Source organism: Maylandia zebra, linkage group LG8 (assembly GCF_041146795.1).
Source record: "Maylandia zebra isolate NMK-2024a linkage group LG8, Mzebra_GT3a, whole genome shotgun sequence".
NCBI classification, from domain to species: domain Eukaryota; kingdom Metazoa; phylum Chordata; class Actinopteri; order Cichliformes; family Cichlidae; genus Maylandia; species Maylandia zebra.
The window spans coordinates 8,537,889-8,551,734 of record NC_135174.1 but is presented as its reverse complement, the minus strand read 5'-3'; the positions used below and the strand labels follow the sequence as shown (position 1 = coordinate 8,551,734).

The 13,846-nt window shown below is 42.4% G+C and overlaps 1 protein-coding gene across 10 annotated transcripts in view; it reads right to left on the bottom strand.

Moving 5' to 3' along the window:
* cacna1g (calcium channel, voltage-dependent, T type, alpha 1G subunit) overlaps nucleotides 1–13,846 on the bottom strand; it is a 207,819-nt gene that overhangs the window by 46,369 nt on the left and 147,604 nt on the right. For 5 of the 10 annotated variants that reach the window (XM_004557531.5, XM_023153368.3, XM_023153369.3 and 2 more), the window contains exons 22-26: nucleotides 8,276–8,402; nucleotides 7,434–7,559; nucleotides 7,210–7,299; nucleotides 6,556–6,748; nucleotides 4,827–4,877 (exon numbers count right to left, since the gene is read on the bottom strand). In XM_004557531.5, the coding sequence (XP_004557588.3) occupies nucleotides 4,827–4,877; nucleotides 6,556–6,748; nucleotides 7,210–7,299; nucleotides 7,434–7,559; nucleotides 8,276–8,402 (587 nt within the window). Of the gene's footprint in view, nucleotides 1–4,826; nucleotides 4,878–6,534; nucleotides 6,749–7,209; nucleotides 7,300–7,433; nucleotides 7,560–8,275; nucleotides 8,403–13,846 lie in introns of all 10 variants that reach the window. The other 5 variants (XM_004557532.5, XM_004557533.5, XM_076887263.1 and 2 more) reach the window with 2 other exon arrangements.

Genomic DNA, 13,846 nt, shown 5'->3' with positions numbered 1-13,846 from the left:
CTCTTTTCCAAAGATGAGTGATTTCTCGATCAGATAGATTTATTTTTTACTATTATTTTGTTGTTTCAGCAACATTACATTTAAAAACTGTACATTTTGAGTTAAAATATATATTTATAATTTTAATAAATGACAAATTAAAAAAGCATGAACATTTTTTTGTATCAAAAAATATCAAACCGTGACACCAAAGTATCGAACCGAACCGAACCATGAATTTTGTGTATCGTTGCACCCCTAATAAAAACGTCATCAAACTTCATCTAAGAGGAAGCGAATGTCTTGGGCTTTGTTTCATAGTTTCTGTTCTAATTGTTTAGCTTTTACTTTGTAACTCTATGATTTGGTTTGACCGCTTCCTTACAACTTCTGTGCAGTATAAGAAGGTAGCGTTTTGGTTCCTCTGTATAAAATATACATGTATACAACTGTATTACAGCAGTATTTTTGGTAGCTCTATAATATGTACAGTGGTAATGTAGCTGGCTACTTCGAAGTATGGAATACAGATAACGAGCAGATCTGCAGAATTAACCAAGCAGTGCAGTGAAATTATGCTGATTTCCTTTGCAACCCTACAATTTTTTGAAAGTAGAATTCCTCTCAGTTTTAGACTTTCTACACTAATTTGACAACATGATGGGGTCTGGGAACTTGGGCCTTTCTTCTCAGGTCCACAAGCTTCAAATTGTTACTGTAAAAGACATTATAGAGTTTTTTATAGAGTAACTGTGACTACATTTAATACTATGGCTGCATAATCACAGCCAACAGCCTATAGACTCAGGCATCAACACTAAGAGCATCATTACCCTGATGCAAGCCGCTGTGTGTCAAAAGATCCAGAACGCTATCACTGTGGTAGCTCCTCGAGAGGGAGGAAGCAGCACGCAGCTATATTTACAATTTGCTGCATACACCATGCAGTGCACTGTAGCTTCACTTGATGTGTCTGCCACAGCCAGCTGACTGTGACTCAACACAACAAGTCAACTCCAACAACAGGGCAGAGTTTCAAATTTAGCCTTAGGTGTTTCTGCGCTCGCTCTCTGCATGTCACAATGCATCGCCACTTCTTCTTCAGCGTGCACCTGTCTGTGCTTACATCACTGCATTATTACAGCCTGATACAGTGTTTGTGTATCTCTGCCACCTCCTCCACCCACGTACATATCTTCTCCTCCTCCCTGCATCATCAGTGGAAATCTTAATGCACCTCAGTGTGGAGTGTGCAGGACACCTCAAATACACATACGCAGTTTTTCTGTGGGACTTTTGTGTTTGTGTCAGTACTGTAATTACCTTTTGGGTAAAACTACCTAAATGTTACAAGACACTGAGGCAAAAAAGGATCAACAGAGAGGCTGTGGGGGTCAGACATTCATCCACACTGAGAGGAGGGAAGGGGGGGGGGGGGGGGGGGATTTGAGGATGAGATAGCTGCTCCTGCATATTTCACAACCTGTTTTGCAGCCATCTGCTCCCCGACACACTCATATGCACACAAGAATATGAAGCAACACAGCCGGGTCTACCTTCCAGGAACGTGCCGCAAATTAACAGACACCACTCCAGCTTACCTGCTGTAAGTAAACCGAGGCGATGATGGGACCATCGGGATATAGCTAAGCCTACTCACACAAACTCTCATTCACGAGCTTCCATCTTTCATAACAATACCTTTAGCAGATTTCCATGGAAACTACTTGTGACAATTCAGGCAGTGGTCACACCGCCCCAGGATGACCTTTTATGCCCAACATGAGGCAGCTGCTGTGAACAAACCTGCTGTGGTCTCAGCTAATCACAACTCATACCGATGCGACCTTTGCACACAGTGTTTCCTAGTGAATCGGACATTCTTTTATTCTATTTGAGATCATGATTTAATAACGATGCACACGTGATGAAGTAGAAATAGACCAAAGGAACAGTTTAAACCCTTGAGCGAAACAAGCTGGAGCTGATTTCAGTTTAATAATATAGCAACATCTACACATTCTGATTCTGGATGTCCTAAATGAAGATTTCTAAACTAAGCAAAGATTCAGGGACCAAATAACAGGAATTTCTTGATTGAATCTCTGTGGCCTTTTAATAGAGGCTGGTAAGCCTTAATAGATAATTTTACCTGTACCTTTTTGGTACCAATCTATAGTGACAGCAGTGAGCTGAAGTTACAAGACACAACGCAAGAGAGAGAAATCCAACACATTATTAAAGTTTAACGAATAGTTCTGAGTAATCAAAACTGGTCTTTAGCTTCTTTCCTATTGGTTTTGATAGGTCAGTAGCTTTTTTGGTCAGTACCGAATAGGTTTGCCAGAACTTGTTACTAAATGGTAAACGGTGTAAAACAAAAAAGGATCGGTATTATCATCTAGTGTTGTCGCAGCTTGCGGTACTAGAATTTCAAACTTGATGCTGAAATACTCAGTGCAGGTTTTGATACCAGCGGGGGAAACTGAGAAAATTAAAAGACTTTTTTATTAAACATCAAGATTAGAAAACTTCATGCCCTGTTTATTTGATGTGCTTACTACGGAGCCCTGCAAGGGACATCTCGCAAAAGTCCATCTTTTTTTTTTTTTCTTCTTTCTCCAACGTCCCTTGCAGGGCTTCACTAAATTCAGTAGGCTGATTTGAAAGTCAAAGTAATAGAAATGTTGCACAGAGCTATTTAAAACTATTTTTCTTACTGCCATTGTTTGTATTGACAATATATAGGCATACAGGGAATGATATATGACCTCTCCTCAAGGTCAAATTAGGTCAAACCTTCATTAAAATGTCTTTTATCTTTAAAATTCTGCTTAAAATCCAGCTGCCTTTGTTTGTATTGGCAAAATGTAGGAAAAGATCTGGTATATGGGGATTCTTAACATCACATTATAGTTTACAGCTAAGATCAGGTCACATTTGACCTCTGACCTCACTTTTACATTTCACATCTACCTTTCTTTCAAGTCGACCCCAAAATGTGTTCTATCTTTAAATAAAGTATGAAGAGAAAGAGAATGAGCTGCCTATTTAGAAATATACTGTTGATATATTATATCAAGCTCAAGTTATTCATGTTGTCACAGTCCGGGGTCGTATGACCCAGCGCTTTGTGTTTTCTTGTATTTTGATATTCATTGTTTATAGTTAGTACTTTTAGATCCTGGGTTCCTTAGTTGTAGTTATTCATTGTTTAGCAGGTCTCCTTTGGGTCATCTTCCCATGTGTTACAGTTCCCCTTGTGGTTTATTGTGTCTTATCTGTCATGTTTCTGGTCTGCCTGGTTAATGCTGTCATGCCTGTGTCTTGTCATGTTTTCCTGTTTATTTTGAAAGTCCAGTTTCCATGTCTTTGTGTTTTAGTTTACATTTCCTGTGCATCATTATGTTCATCCTAGTCAGCTGTGTCTCCACTTCCCCTGATCACCTCATGTGTGTATTTAAGTCATGTGTCTCTTACTGTTCATTGTTGGGACGTCTGCCAATTTCCCTCATATCATCTAGTCCCAGTCACAGTCTGAGTCATACTCATAGTTTTACATTTTGTTATCATAGTCAGTTATAGTTTCTCATAGTTATTCTTGGTGTTTCATAGTTTCATGTTTTCAGCTGAAATAAAGGCTCGCCTTCTGTTTGCAAACCAGCTCCTTCCTCCAGTGTCTGCTTTCGGGTCCGCTCTAACAAACACACCGGCACATCTCGCCGTGACACATGTCCAGTTATTTACAAATCAGTACCTATTATCCGTGACCTACTCCTACATAATGCTGGTGTCATCAAAGTAAGCATCTGTCACGCTACGCTTATCTGAGTTTAGCTGCACTAAACCAAGAAAACAAAAGATTGCTGAGATCTCAAAGTCAAAGTAGAGCTGCTTATAGATTCTTGGCTGGTTTTACTAACTTCATGACTCTTCACTTACCAGCTGATCACTTTCATTCAGAGTGAAATATCGAACAAAGTGTTTACAGTCTTGTTTGAATCAAAGATGATGAATGACTAGCGAGTGTGGTAGCGACTTTTCGTCCAGAGCCACCGACCGCTCAATTTTACTTACTTAAACTTCTATGTTAACGTTTGTTTACTATAGTGATGTCGAGAAGTTTCCTCCAGTACCACCTTGAGGTTTGTGTTTCAATCAAACAGTAAACTAAATAATATAAATGTCAAATACTGCGTTTATCGAATCTACGTATGTTAGCATGCTGACAATAAGAGTTAGCTTAAAGCACAGCTATGCTAAAGTATACTTCTATGCCCATTACAACATTTATGTTCTCAGTTTGCAACACTTTTTTCTAAAAATGTCACCACGCTTTCAAATGACAAAATGGCTTTGGTGCTGAGAAAAAATATTATTGTAACTAAAAGAAAAGAGCATCATAAGCATATACTGAGAGAATTACACCACGTCTGTCTGGAAAACACTAAAGGAAACTCTGGAATTCTTATGTGGAAACATCTTTTTCCCTTCTCTCCCTCTCGCCACCTGAGTTTCCCTGCTAATTAAATTTTACACCAAAGTCTTCCTTTCTTGTGGTGTTGGTGGTGCAGCAGCAGCGGTGCGGTGCTGTGAACAGTGGATGGATCACGAGCGGTGTGGAAGAGCTGTGAAAGACAAAGGCACGACAGAGAAAACAGGTAACAGCATGTCCAGCGGACTGAGAGCTGATGGGAGAGAGGCAGGGGGGCGGGGACGCAAGATGGGGCCCTACCTCCCGTGATCATTGAACTTATTAACCCTAGCCACCGTTAATGGGTGGTCGTGGTCGGTGGCGGTGTGGGGTTTTAAAAAGGGACACACAGAACATGCTGGAAACTCTGTACCTTTCAGTGTGCCGTCAGAGAGGGCCCAACTCACCCCCGGAACCAATAAATCTAGAGGAATGAGAGCATGTTAGTCAGGCAGAGGCCGAAGAAAGCGAGAAAGGAAAGATGGCTGAAAGTTAGAGACAGAAGAGAGTCAAAGAGATAGAAAGAGGGATGGAGTAAAGCTTAGAAGGTAGCGATGAAAGGTTAAGCTGGTTTGTGTGCCTATGGTTATTTTCGTCTTTCCAGAGATTCTGAGTCCAGTTCTTTGGATGAAAAACGTTCACATGTCACAAACCAAAGGTTTCAAAAACACCCGCTTTACAAATTGTCGAGTTACAACTGCAACTGTTATGAGCAACTTTTCATTTTCGTATTGCCGTTTTACTAAGGAATCAACTGCCCTTTAGCCACCCTAAAGACCAAAACAAAAAAGCATCCTGGCAAAAAATACTGAGCCAGAAATTAAGAAGAGAACCGTTTCAATGAAAAAAAATCAGAGAAGGAGAAAAAAAAAAGCAGGGAAAGAAACTCAGAGATGTAGAAGAAGACGAGTTAAAAGGGCCTCTTGACATATACTGTGTGTACACGTAGACTGTGTGTGACAGGGTCGGGGGTGAGTTTCTTGATTGGATGAGATAGCCTTGGCGGACACCTCCTGTAAAAGCAAGATCAATTTCCATCTGTATTTCTCAAGAGCTCGACGGAAACATTCCGGTTATCAAATAAAATTATATATATATAAAAGAAATGAAAAGGTTTGGGTTTTTTGCCTTTTGGCTTAAAAAAAAAAGTGTCCACTGCTCCTTGTACAAAATATAGACATATATATAAAAAAGTGCCTTTGGAATAGATTCGGCAAAATACTGTACAGGCATGAGTATAGGCCTCAAATTCCCAAGAAGGGTAATGCTAGCAGAAGCTAGCACTGTTTTGTGGGGTGTAGGAGGCAGTGGAAAGTATTAAAATAGGTAAAAAAAAAAAAAAAAAAAGCAGTTTGTCATCAACTCCTATACAGCCGGAGGTGAGGGTGGGACAGGCGTGAAATTAGCTCTAACTCCTTCGCAAATCTCACAAGCTACAGCTGAAACTCTTCCTCCTTTTCTTCCAGATTTTGGTCTATCCCTGCTCCTCCGGCTGTACTAAACCGCATGCAGAAGAGAGGAAGGGAGGGGGGGTCATCTCCTTTTCGGGCCACGGTGATGAAATCATTGACTCCCCCTCCCTCTAGCTCTGTATACCCACCACCATGCAAGCCCCATCTGTCAGCACTCACTGGGCATGCTCCAAGGGGCCATCCCAAGCACGGTGTCTACGGTAGACCAGGCAAGTTAAGGGAGGAGGGAAAGGGTGGCGGCTAACTCCAGCGGTCATCAGTCCTAATTCTGCGAGCCTGCCGATTGTGGGAGCTTTTCTTAACATCCAGCTTGATTAATTATTGCTGGGGTCGAAGAAAAGCCTCCACAGCCTGCAGCAGACTCAACAGAGCCAGAGCAGGTGACCACCAGACTGGGTTAAGAATTCTTTCCATTTTACTCACGGTAAAAGGGAAAGAGGATGGTCGAAGGAAAGGGAGTTCTACCGCAGAGTAGCAACTATATTTGATACTAGCTCACTAATTGCGTTTTTCCGTATTCGGCCAAATCAAATTAAAAAGCAAAAAGGAAAAAAAAAGGCTCAAGCTCGAATCAAGCAGGACTCAGAAAGATGTGGAAAGACTACCGACCAGCCAGCTCCTTCTCCTTACTCCGTCTCTTTTTCTCCATGCGTTTCAGTCTCTTCTCCTCCCTGCGTTTGGCCTCCTCGGCCTCCTGGTGGCGCCGGCATTTATGGAAGTTCTCCACCACCACGCCTACAAACATGTTGAGCACGAAGAAGGCGACGATCAGGAGGAAGGAGATGAAGTAGAGCAACATCCATGGGTTGTAGTTCATTATAGGCTGAAAAACAACAGAAAAATCAGGAAGGACGTTAATTCAGGCTGGCTGCAAACCCGGGTCAGACACAATCAGGTTAGATCAGCTGATGTTGATGCCCGCCCACGTCAGCTGATGGCCCAGGTAATCGAACTAGCAAAGCTGCTTTACCTTACTCACAAGTGCTTTGTAGCTGCAACCTGCTTTGCAACCTCCTCCTTTCATACTGTATCTGACGTCTTCAGTGTCTTATTCTATTGTCATTGCTGCCTGCTCTGTTCTGTGCAGGGCTCTTGCTGCAGACGGAAACATCAATCTTCTTTTAGCTCTATGTGGAGGATTTTTTTTTTTACATTAAGAAGTCTTCATCACTCATTCTAAGTAATGACTGCCTGCCAGGTACGGCTGTATTAGACGAAATCCAGAAATTATATTGAACAGCCAAGGGACTTGCCAACATTTTGTGTGCGCAATTTAACATTTACCTGTTGGTCAACTCCCACAGCATCAAGCCCATCGTACATAATGTCGACCCATCCATCTTTTGACGCCAGCACAAAGAGAGACATCAAGGCCTGAGAAAGGATGACAGGGTTGAAACGTAAACACGGACTAAAGTTAAAAATCGTTGAAAAACGTGATCAGCATCATCAGTTTTTTTTATTCATGCATCTGTCCATCAGGAATCTTGACATTTCGAATGTCTTACTTGTCCTAGGTTGTCAAAGTTGTACTTGTGTCTGACCCACTTATAGCTGGCTTGCAAGCAGTCTGACTTATTGGTGATGTTCCTTACATCCTCTCCTTGACAAATGAAGAATTTTCCCTTGAAAAGCTGAGGAGAAAACACACACACACACATACATTTGAACCACCACAAAAACACTGTTAAGTTTGTATGGCTTATAGGTGACCCTGCTGTGATTGGACTCCAGGTTTTGAAAGCTTTAGTTCAACCCTGAGAGTATGTGTTTCATATTACACGATTTAGGGTGATATGGGACTTTGCAAAGTGTGTATGCTCTTTACTGAAGCTATAAAAAGCTCCAAAAGCACATCGACACTGAGCGACAACATATGGATCGGTAGCGTTGGGAACACTGGAGGTTGAATTCTGCACTTCATGAGTGAATATTCCAACTGCTGCCTCATGGTGTCATAACAGCCATTAACCCTTTATGACCTTACTTTACTTGGACAGATGGTTAAAGGACATTAATGTCCTGATGGCAGACAAACAGGAGTTGGAACTACACCAAGGCCACAGAGCTTGTTGGTATGGATTGATCCTTGGGCTGTTAGCCATGAAAACTCATTGCGGCCACATAAGCATACATAAGCGTCCAGGGCTATGAGTTATAAGTCGGACAGTGCATAAAAAAATAGCTGTTTTTCTGATAGCCCTTCCAGATGTACATACACCCAAGGTGGTTCGGGAGAGGGTGGAGACCTGCGCGAGCATTCAATCACATGTCAAATTGCTCAAGCAGGCTTACAGAGTCTTCTCATTAGGTCTGTGCGTATACTCTCCATTTCCCCCTCCCCTCTCACCTGTACTCCCAGGATGCCAAAGATAATGAAGAAGGCACAGCAGATGACCACGATGTTGCCGATGGGCTTCAGGGACGACATCAGGGTCTCTACCACCAGCTTCAGGCCCGGGGCTCTGCTGATCACGCTGGAACATGGCACACAATGAGGCATTAGTGCACTATGTGTGTGTGGGGGTTTGTGCAGGACACTCTTAGGTCAGTTACTGTGCAGCTCACACCAGATGGAGAATGGATGCCTGCAGCGATCCAACCCGCAACCTCATCATGCCCCCTACCCCCCAGGCCTTCACTTCAGGCACTTTTAGACACGCACGCAGCCCCTCCCTCCATCGCAGTTTGTTTATTTGCTGTGTCTCTCATTTGCTCCCTCTTTTCTTTTCTTTAAAAACACATCTCTTTGCTTATTGCAGTCAAAGAAACAGAGTCTTCTAATTAAGCTACTGGACTGATGAGGATGGTTCATTAGCACCAGCAGGGCACCTGGCACTGCACTGCACAGCAGCTGTGCTTCTCTGACAGGGAGAAACTCAATACACAGATACTACACGGAACCTAACGGGTAACGCGCTCGCCTGCACGGGCTTTCTCTTCAAGCAAGCACTAAACATATGAGGTGATCAGGTGATTAAAAAACAAACTGCCACACAGTTTCTCAGCAGCCAAAGCCGCTGAGGCGATAATCTTCTCTGCCACTGTCTATTTGTCTTTGTCTACACTGTATGTTTTTCTCCAGGCTGACAATTGAGTGATAGAACAGTCGATAGCACATTAAGAGAAGACATGAGATAATAAGGAGCCAAGACTGACCAAGGTCGCAGTGATCAATAGCCCTGATCAGAGAATTACAAGTCAGTGGCTGCCCTTTTTTTCCTGCCTGCACTTCACTGCTTTTTGCTATTTTAAACTATTTGTTTATTGAATGTTTCAACCATTTGTGTGTGTATGTGCCATTTGGTCTAAAGTTAGGGAAGACAGGTGTAGCTATTAGATGTGGTATAAGGCTTAACCTCAGCTACTTCACTAAACTGAACTTCTCCATTCGTTTTCTATTATCAGCGCCTCTTGGAGTATATTTCTAATCTGACAAAATAAGAAGGCATGATTTGTATTAAAGACTACCCAGCAGGCTTGTGCTTCATTTTCACCGAGTTAAACAGTATATCTGTGAGTTACAACTATAAAGATTATGGCTATAGCATGCTAAAGAAACTTGTTTGCATTAGCACCTTTGTGCTCCACACTGTAGTCTAAACATGGCTGCGTCTGGATGCAAATAAACAAACATGGCAACAACCAAATGTTGAAGCTTCAACATGTGAGTACAGAAACCAATCGATGTCACAGCCTCAAAACATGTCAGAGGAGATTGCTTTAATCAGCGTAGACATATTTATTGCCAGTATTCACAGCAGATTCTTTCTTTAGGCAAACAGGAAATGGGACGTGTTGTCTAAAAAAGGTTAATCTAGCAGAGCGAGGGATCTCAAATCTGAGAATCTCTTTAAGAATCTCTTTGCAATGTTTGAATTTTTACATGTTATTGGCTATAACTTTGCATCTAGGGCAAAAATTTGAAATTGATTTATTTGTCTTTGGTGTCTTTCTGGTGTAAATAGACACTGTTGTTAAAAGTGAAAAACCTTGTGGTGGCTGGTAGTGCTCCCTCACATTGTGGTTTCCACTCACCATCTTCAAAAGAACACCCCAGGTCCTGTTCACATTTGGTCTTAATATTTAGTGGTTCAGTCTCTGTGAGAGTCCAAAATACTGTAATGTGCTCAGGACCAAAGTGGCTCCAATGTGTTTGACTCACTGCCATAATAGGCTGAGGCTCCACATCTGGCCTATAGAGGGCACTAGTACTCAAGGAGTGCAACTGTGAATGTCTCCAGGGAGTCATTCTCCTGTTCTTTGACAGCATGTTTGCATTCAGTCCCTTGGCAATGACACTGATCAAAGTCCAGTTTCAGTCTGTAGTCATTTCTGGTAAAAAAAAAAAAAAAAAAGACCAAATGACGTCCAGGTTTTACTCATATTTCTTTTCATGGTGGATTTTAAACCATTTGATTAAACTTATTCCATTTACCTACTTAAATTTACCAAGTGACTTTATTAACTTTTTACTACAGTTTTACTAAACTGAATAGGACACAGAGCAATGCTTGGTTTCCACCAGAAAAGTTGTTAAGAGTCATTGCTTTCAGGAGTTAACAGACTAGCATCCACCCAACAATACTGCATGCTGTGTGGCAGCTGTGTGTCATGTAGCTTCAGCTCTAACTGCGCAGTGCTTTAGACACACTGCTGCTGCTAGTGCCAGGAGAGAGATGGACTGTGGGGAAACAGTTTAGCCCTCAGTATTTAGTAAATATTAGACGTTCAGCCGAAGAAAAGACGTTAAGTTACTTGCATAATATTAGCTTAGTTCTTTTCAACTTTTTAAAACTTAACTAAGTGTAAATAACACTTCCAAGCACCATCCAACCATTTTCTTCCAATAATCTAATTCAGGGTCACGAGGCAGGGCTGGAACCTATCCCACCTGTCATAGGCAGAGAGTAGGGTGCACCCTTCAAGTAGAAGAAAAGTCCATTTACCATGGAAGGACAGACAACTCATAACGTTCAGATCTCTGAAGGGACACGTCTATTTTGAAATACACATAACCGACCTATTCAAGTGGTTGTGTGTTGAGTAGCCTGAATAATTGAACATTTTTGACCAGTTTGCTGTAGTTCCCGCACACTGCTGAGTCGCATATGAACACCTCAGACGAGCCTCTGTACCTTTTCACGTCCTTTCAAACCAAACTCTAACAAGTACGCTGAAGTGAAAAGGCTTATTAAGGAGAGAAACTATGGAGAGACGAGGCTCTCACTCTAAGTCAATACACTCTGATGATGCGGTACATGAAGGACACGCTGCAGTGGGCTTCTCTCCGTTATGTCTATTTGCATATGGCACAAAAAGGAGGATGAGGGGAAGCTGAATGGAGAGAGCAGAAGGAGAGAAAGAAGTTTGCTTTGTCTGATCTACCTTCTGCATAATTTCATGGCGGTGTCCTTGTTTTGCACCGCACAAAGGAGCAATGAGGAGCGTGCCACGATCCTCACCACCTGCACACATGCACCACCCATCTCTCTCTCTCCCACTTCCTCTCCTTCCACCACCAGCTTATTCCTCACACGGAGTAAAGGGAACAACAAGTAGGGCAATAAGTGGCAGCCGTACTCCCACAGTGCAAACACTGGGTGTAATTAAGCGACGCCGAGAGATAGAAATAGGGAACAGAGGGAGGAGAGGAGGGCTGGTGAGTTGCAGGAATACAGAGGGAATAAAAAATGAGGCAGCTCTTCTTTTCTTGCTTTTTTTCTCACTTTTTTTTTGGTCAGAACTTTGCCTGTCACTCCACCTAGCTCTGTGAATTTTCCTCTCCTTTTCAGCCCCCAGCTGGCGTTCCTCATCATCGCTTCAGCCCAATCTCTCATTGTGCTTACGGAAATGCAAAAGAAAGACAGTGACATATCACATCGCAGGGTTAGGCACTTGTAATTATATGTTATAAGTCAATTAGGCCACCAGCATTGAGGTAATTACATCATCATCAACTGACGGATGTGCTCAAAAGGCTGATCCAATCGAGGTCAACCGCAGCAGGGGATTCATCGATAAAAGCAACCTGCTGGCTCTCTCTGACCTCGACACTCCGGTCTGCCTGCGATGGAGCTCGGTGGCAGCTATAACTAATGATGAACGTGGAGAGGGTTTTGGGGTAGGGGTTTCTAGGTTGCACCTTAATTGTCGATGAGCTGTAGGTGCTGTGGGGTGACATAAAAGTGCCACTCGATGACATGGGGGGTGTTAACTCGCGGGACCTCCCCGAGGACTGCCCTCAGCTCAGGTAGTGGGCTTGATGAATGACTGCAGAGGTGTGTGCGTGCTCCCTGTTAAACAAAGCCGATGCATCATTCTGTCACATGCACAGACGCACACAACACACACGCGCGTGCAATGAATGCTATCATTAATATCTCTAATGAGGAGGAAACAGCAACAGACTCCTGCGTAACGCCTGTTGCAGTAAAACTCATCCAACGTACACGGCTAGTTTAGAGCAACCGCTTCACCTTATCGCACTTAAGATGTGCAAAGTGCATATTGTAACTAAGTATTGTAGCCTTAAAACTTGGTCGTCTAAGTTGCTACAGCTTTTTAGGCCCTAAGGAAATGAATGATTGTTGATTGAGTTTTCTTCTCATATCGGCGTCGGCAGCTCTGATGCTGCCTGCGTGAACCCCCATGTGTCACCGCGGTGCCGGAGGGGAAAACACAGACGAGTTCATATTTAATTAAAATACCCAGTGAGTGTGAGTTTGCCACAGTTGAATTGGGGTGATAACAAGCTGATATTGAAGGAAATTCTGTAGCTTTATGAAGCCGTGCCTGTTTTCTGGTGTGTTTGGGGAATTTGGGGGACTAACTGATTTAATGTTACAGTTTGGAAGTTTTACACATACATTATTCTGGTTGAGCGGTTGCTGTAATTTTTTATTTAACAAACTGGCAAAATGGTAATGACATGTTCTAGTAAATATTTTTAAAAGGGCCCTGTTGTGCTCATTTCCTGCTTCATAATTTTATTTTTGGACTCGACTAAAGTAGCTTTGCATTGAGTCATGATTGGAAAACAATCATTTGTCTCATACCGGGGCTTGGCGCAGCTATTCAGTTGATTTTCTGTTGGAACCAAGTCATTTTAGCTCCTTTCCCCTTCCCTTTAAGCCAGTTTTCTTCTGATTGGCTGCCCCTTGTAAACAGAAGGTTTGAACAGCTGGTGGGTTGGGCTTCTGCACTTAAAACAGTCTTAATACAGGAACAAATAAGGAAAAAAACTCTGGAACTGAGCAGCAACCTCCATGTGACTAAGAAGAAATTGGTGGTTGCCCGTGAGATTGATTATTTTCATTTATTTATTCATATTGTTGTCGGTGACCAAATGCAAGTAGTTGTGGCTACCAGACGTAAGTGGTGACCTTGAGCTTGAGGATGCAACACCTACAGGTGGCAACAACTTTCAATCACAAGGTGATTGTTCTTGTTTCTCGCGTTGGAGGCAACCTGTTTCCAAATATTTAGGATCCTAACCCAACTGACACATCACTGTCATCCCGATTGATTCAGTCTGAATCAATCTGCCCCTATGAGCTGAACTAGGGGACACAACTTATGTGGTTACTGACTCTTTGTATTCTTGTTGTATTCAGAGACATGTTGAAGCAGCAAGCATGCCAACCATTCTGCAGTTAAACCGCTGACCTTCAACAACTACCTCAGTACTTCTAGAGGACTTTCTGAATTTCAGTTTCAAATCTGTGAGGTTCATGTGAATTTTAGACATCAATAGATTTGGATTTTCACTGATATATCATGGTTAATCACTGTATCCACAAACTGATTCGATGTAATTGCCAAATTGACGCCACTGCCCAACCATTCTATTGCTTACTGATAGCAAATTGACTCTTGCTGTTTTATTGTGGTTTTGACACATCAAAGTCACTTTGAACAT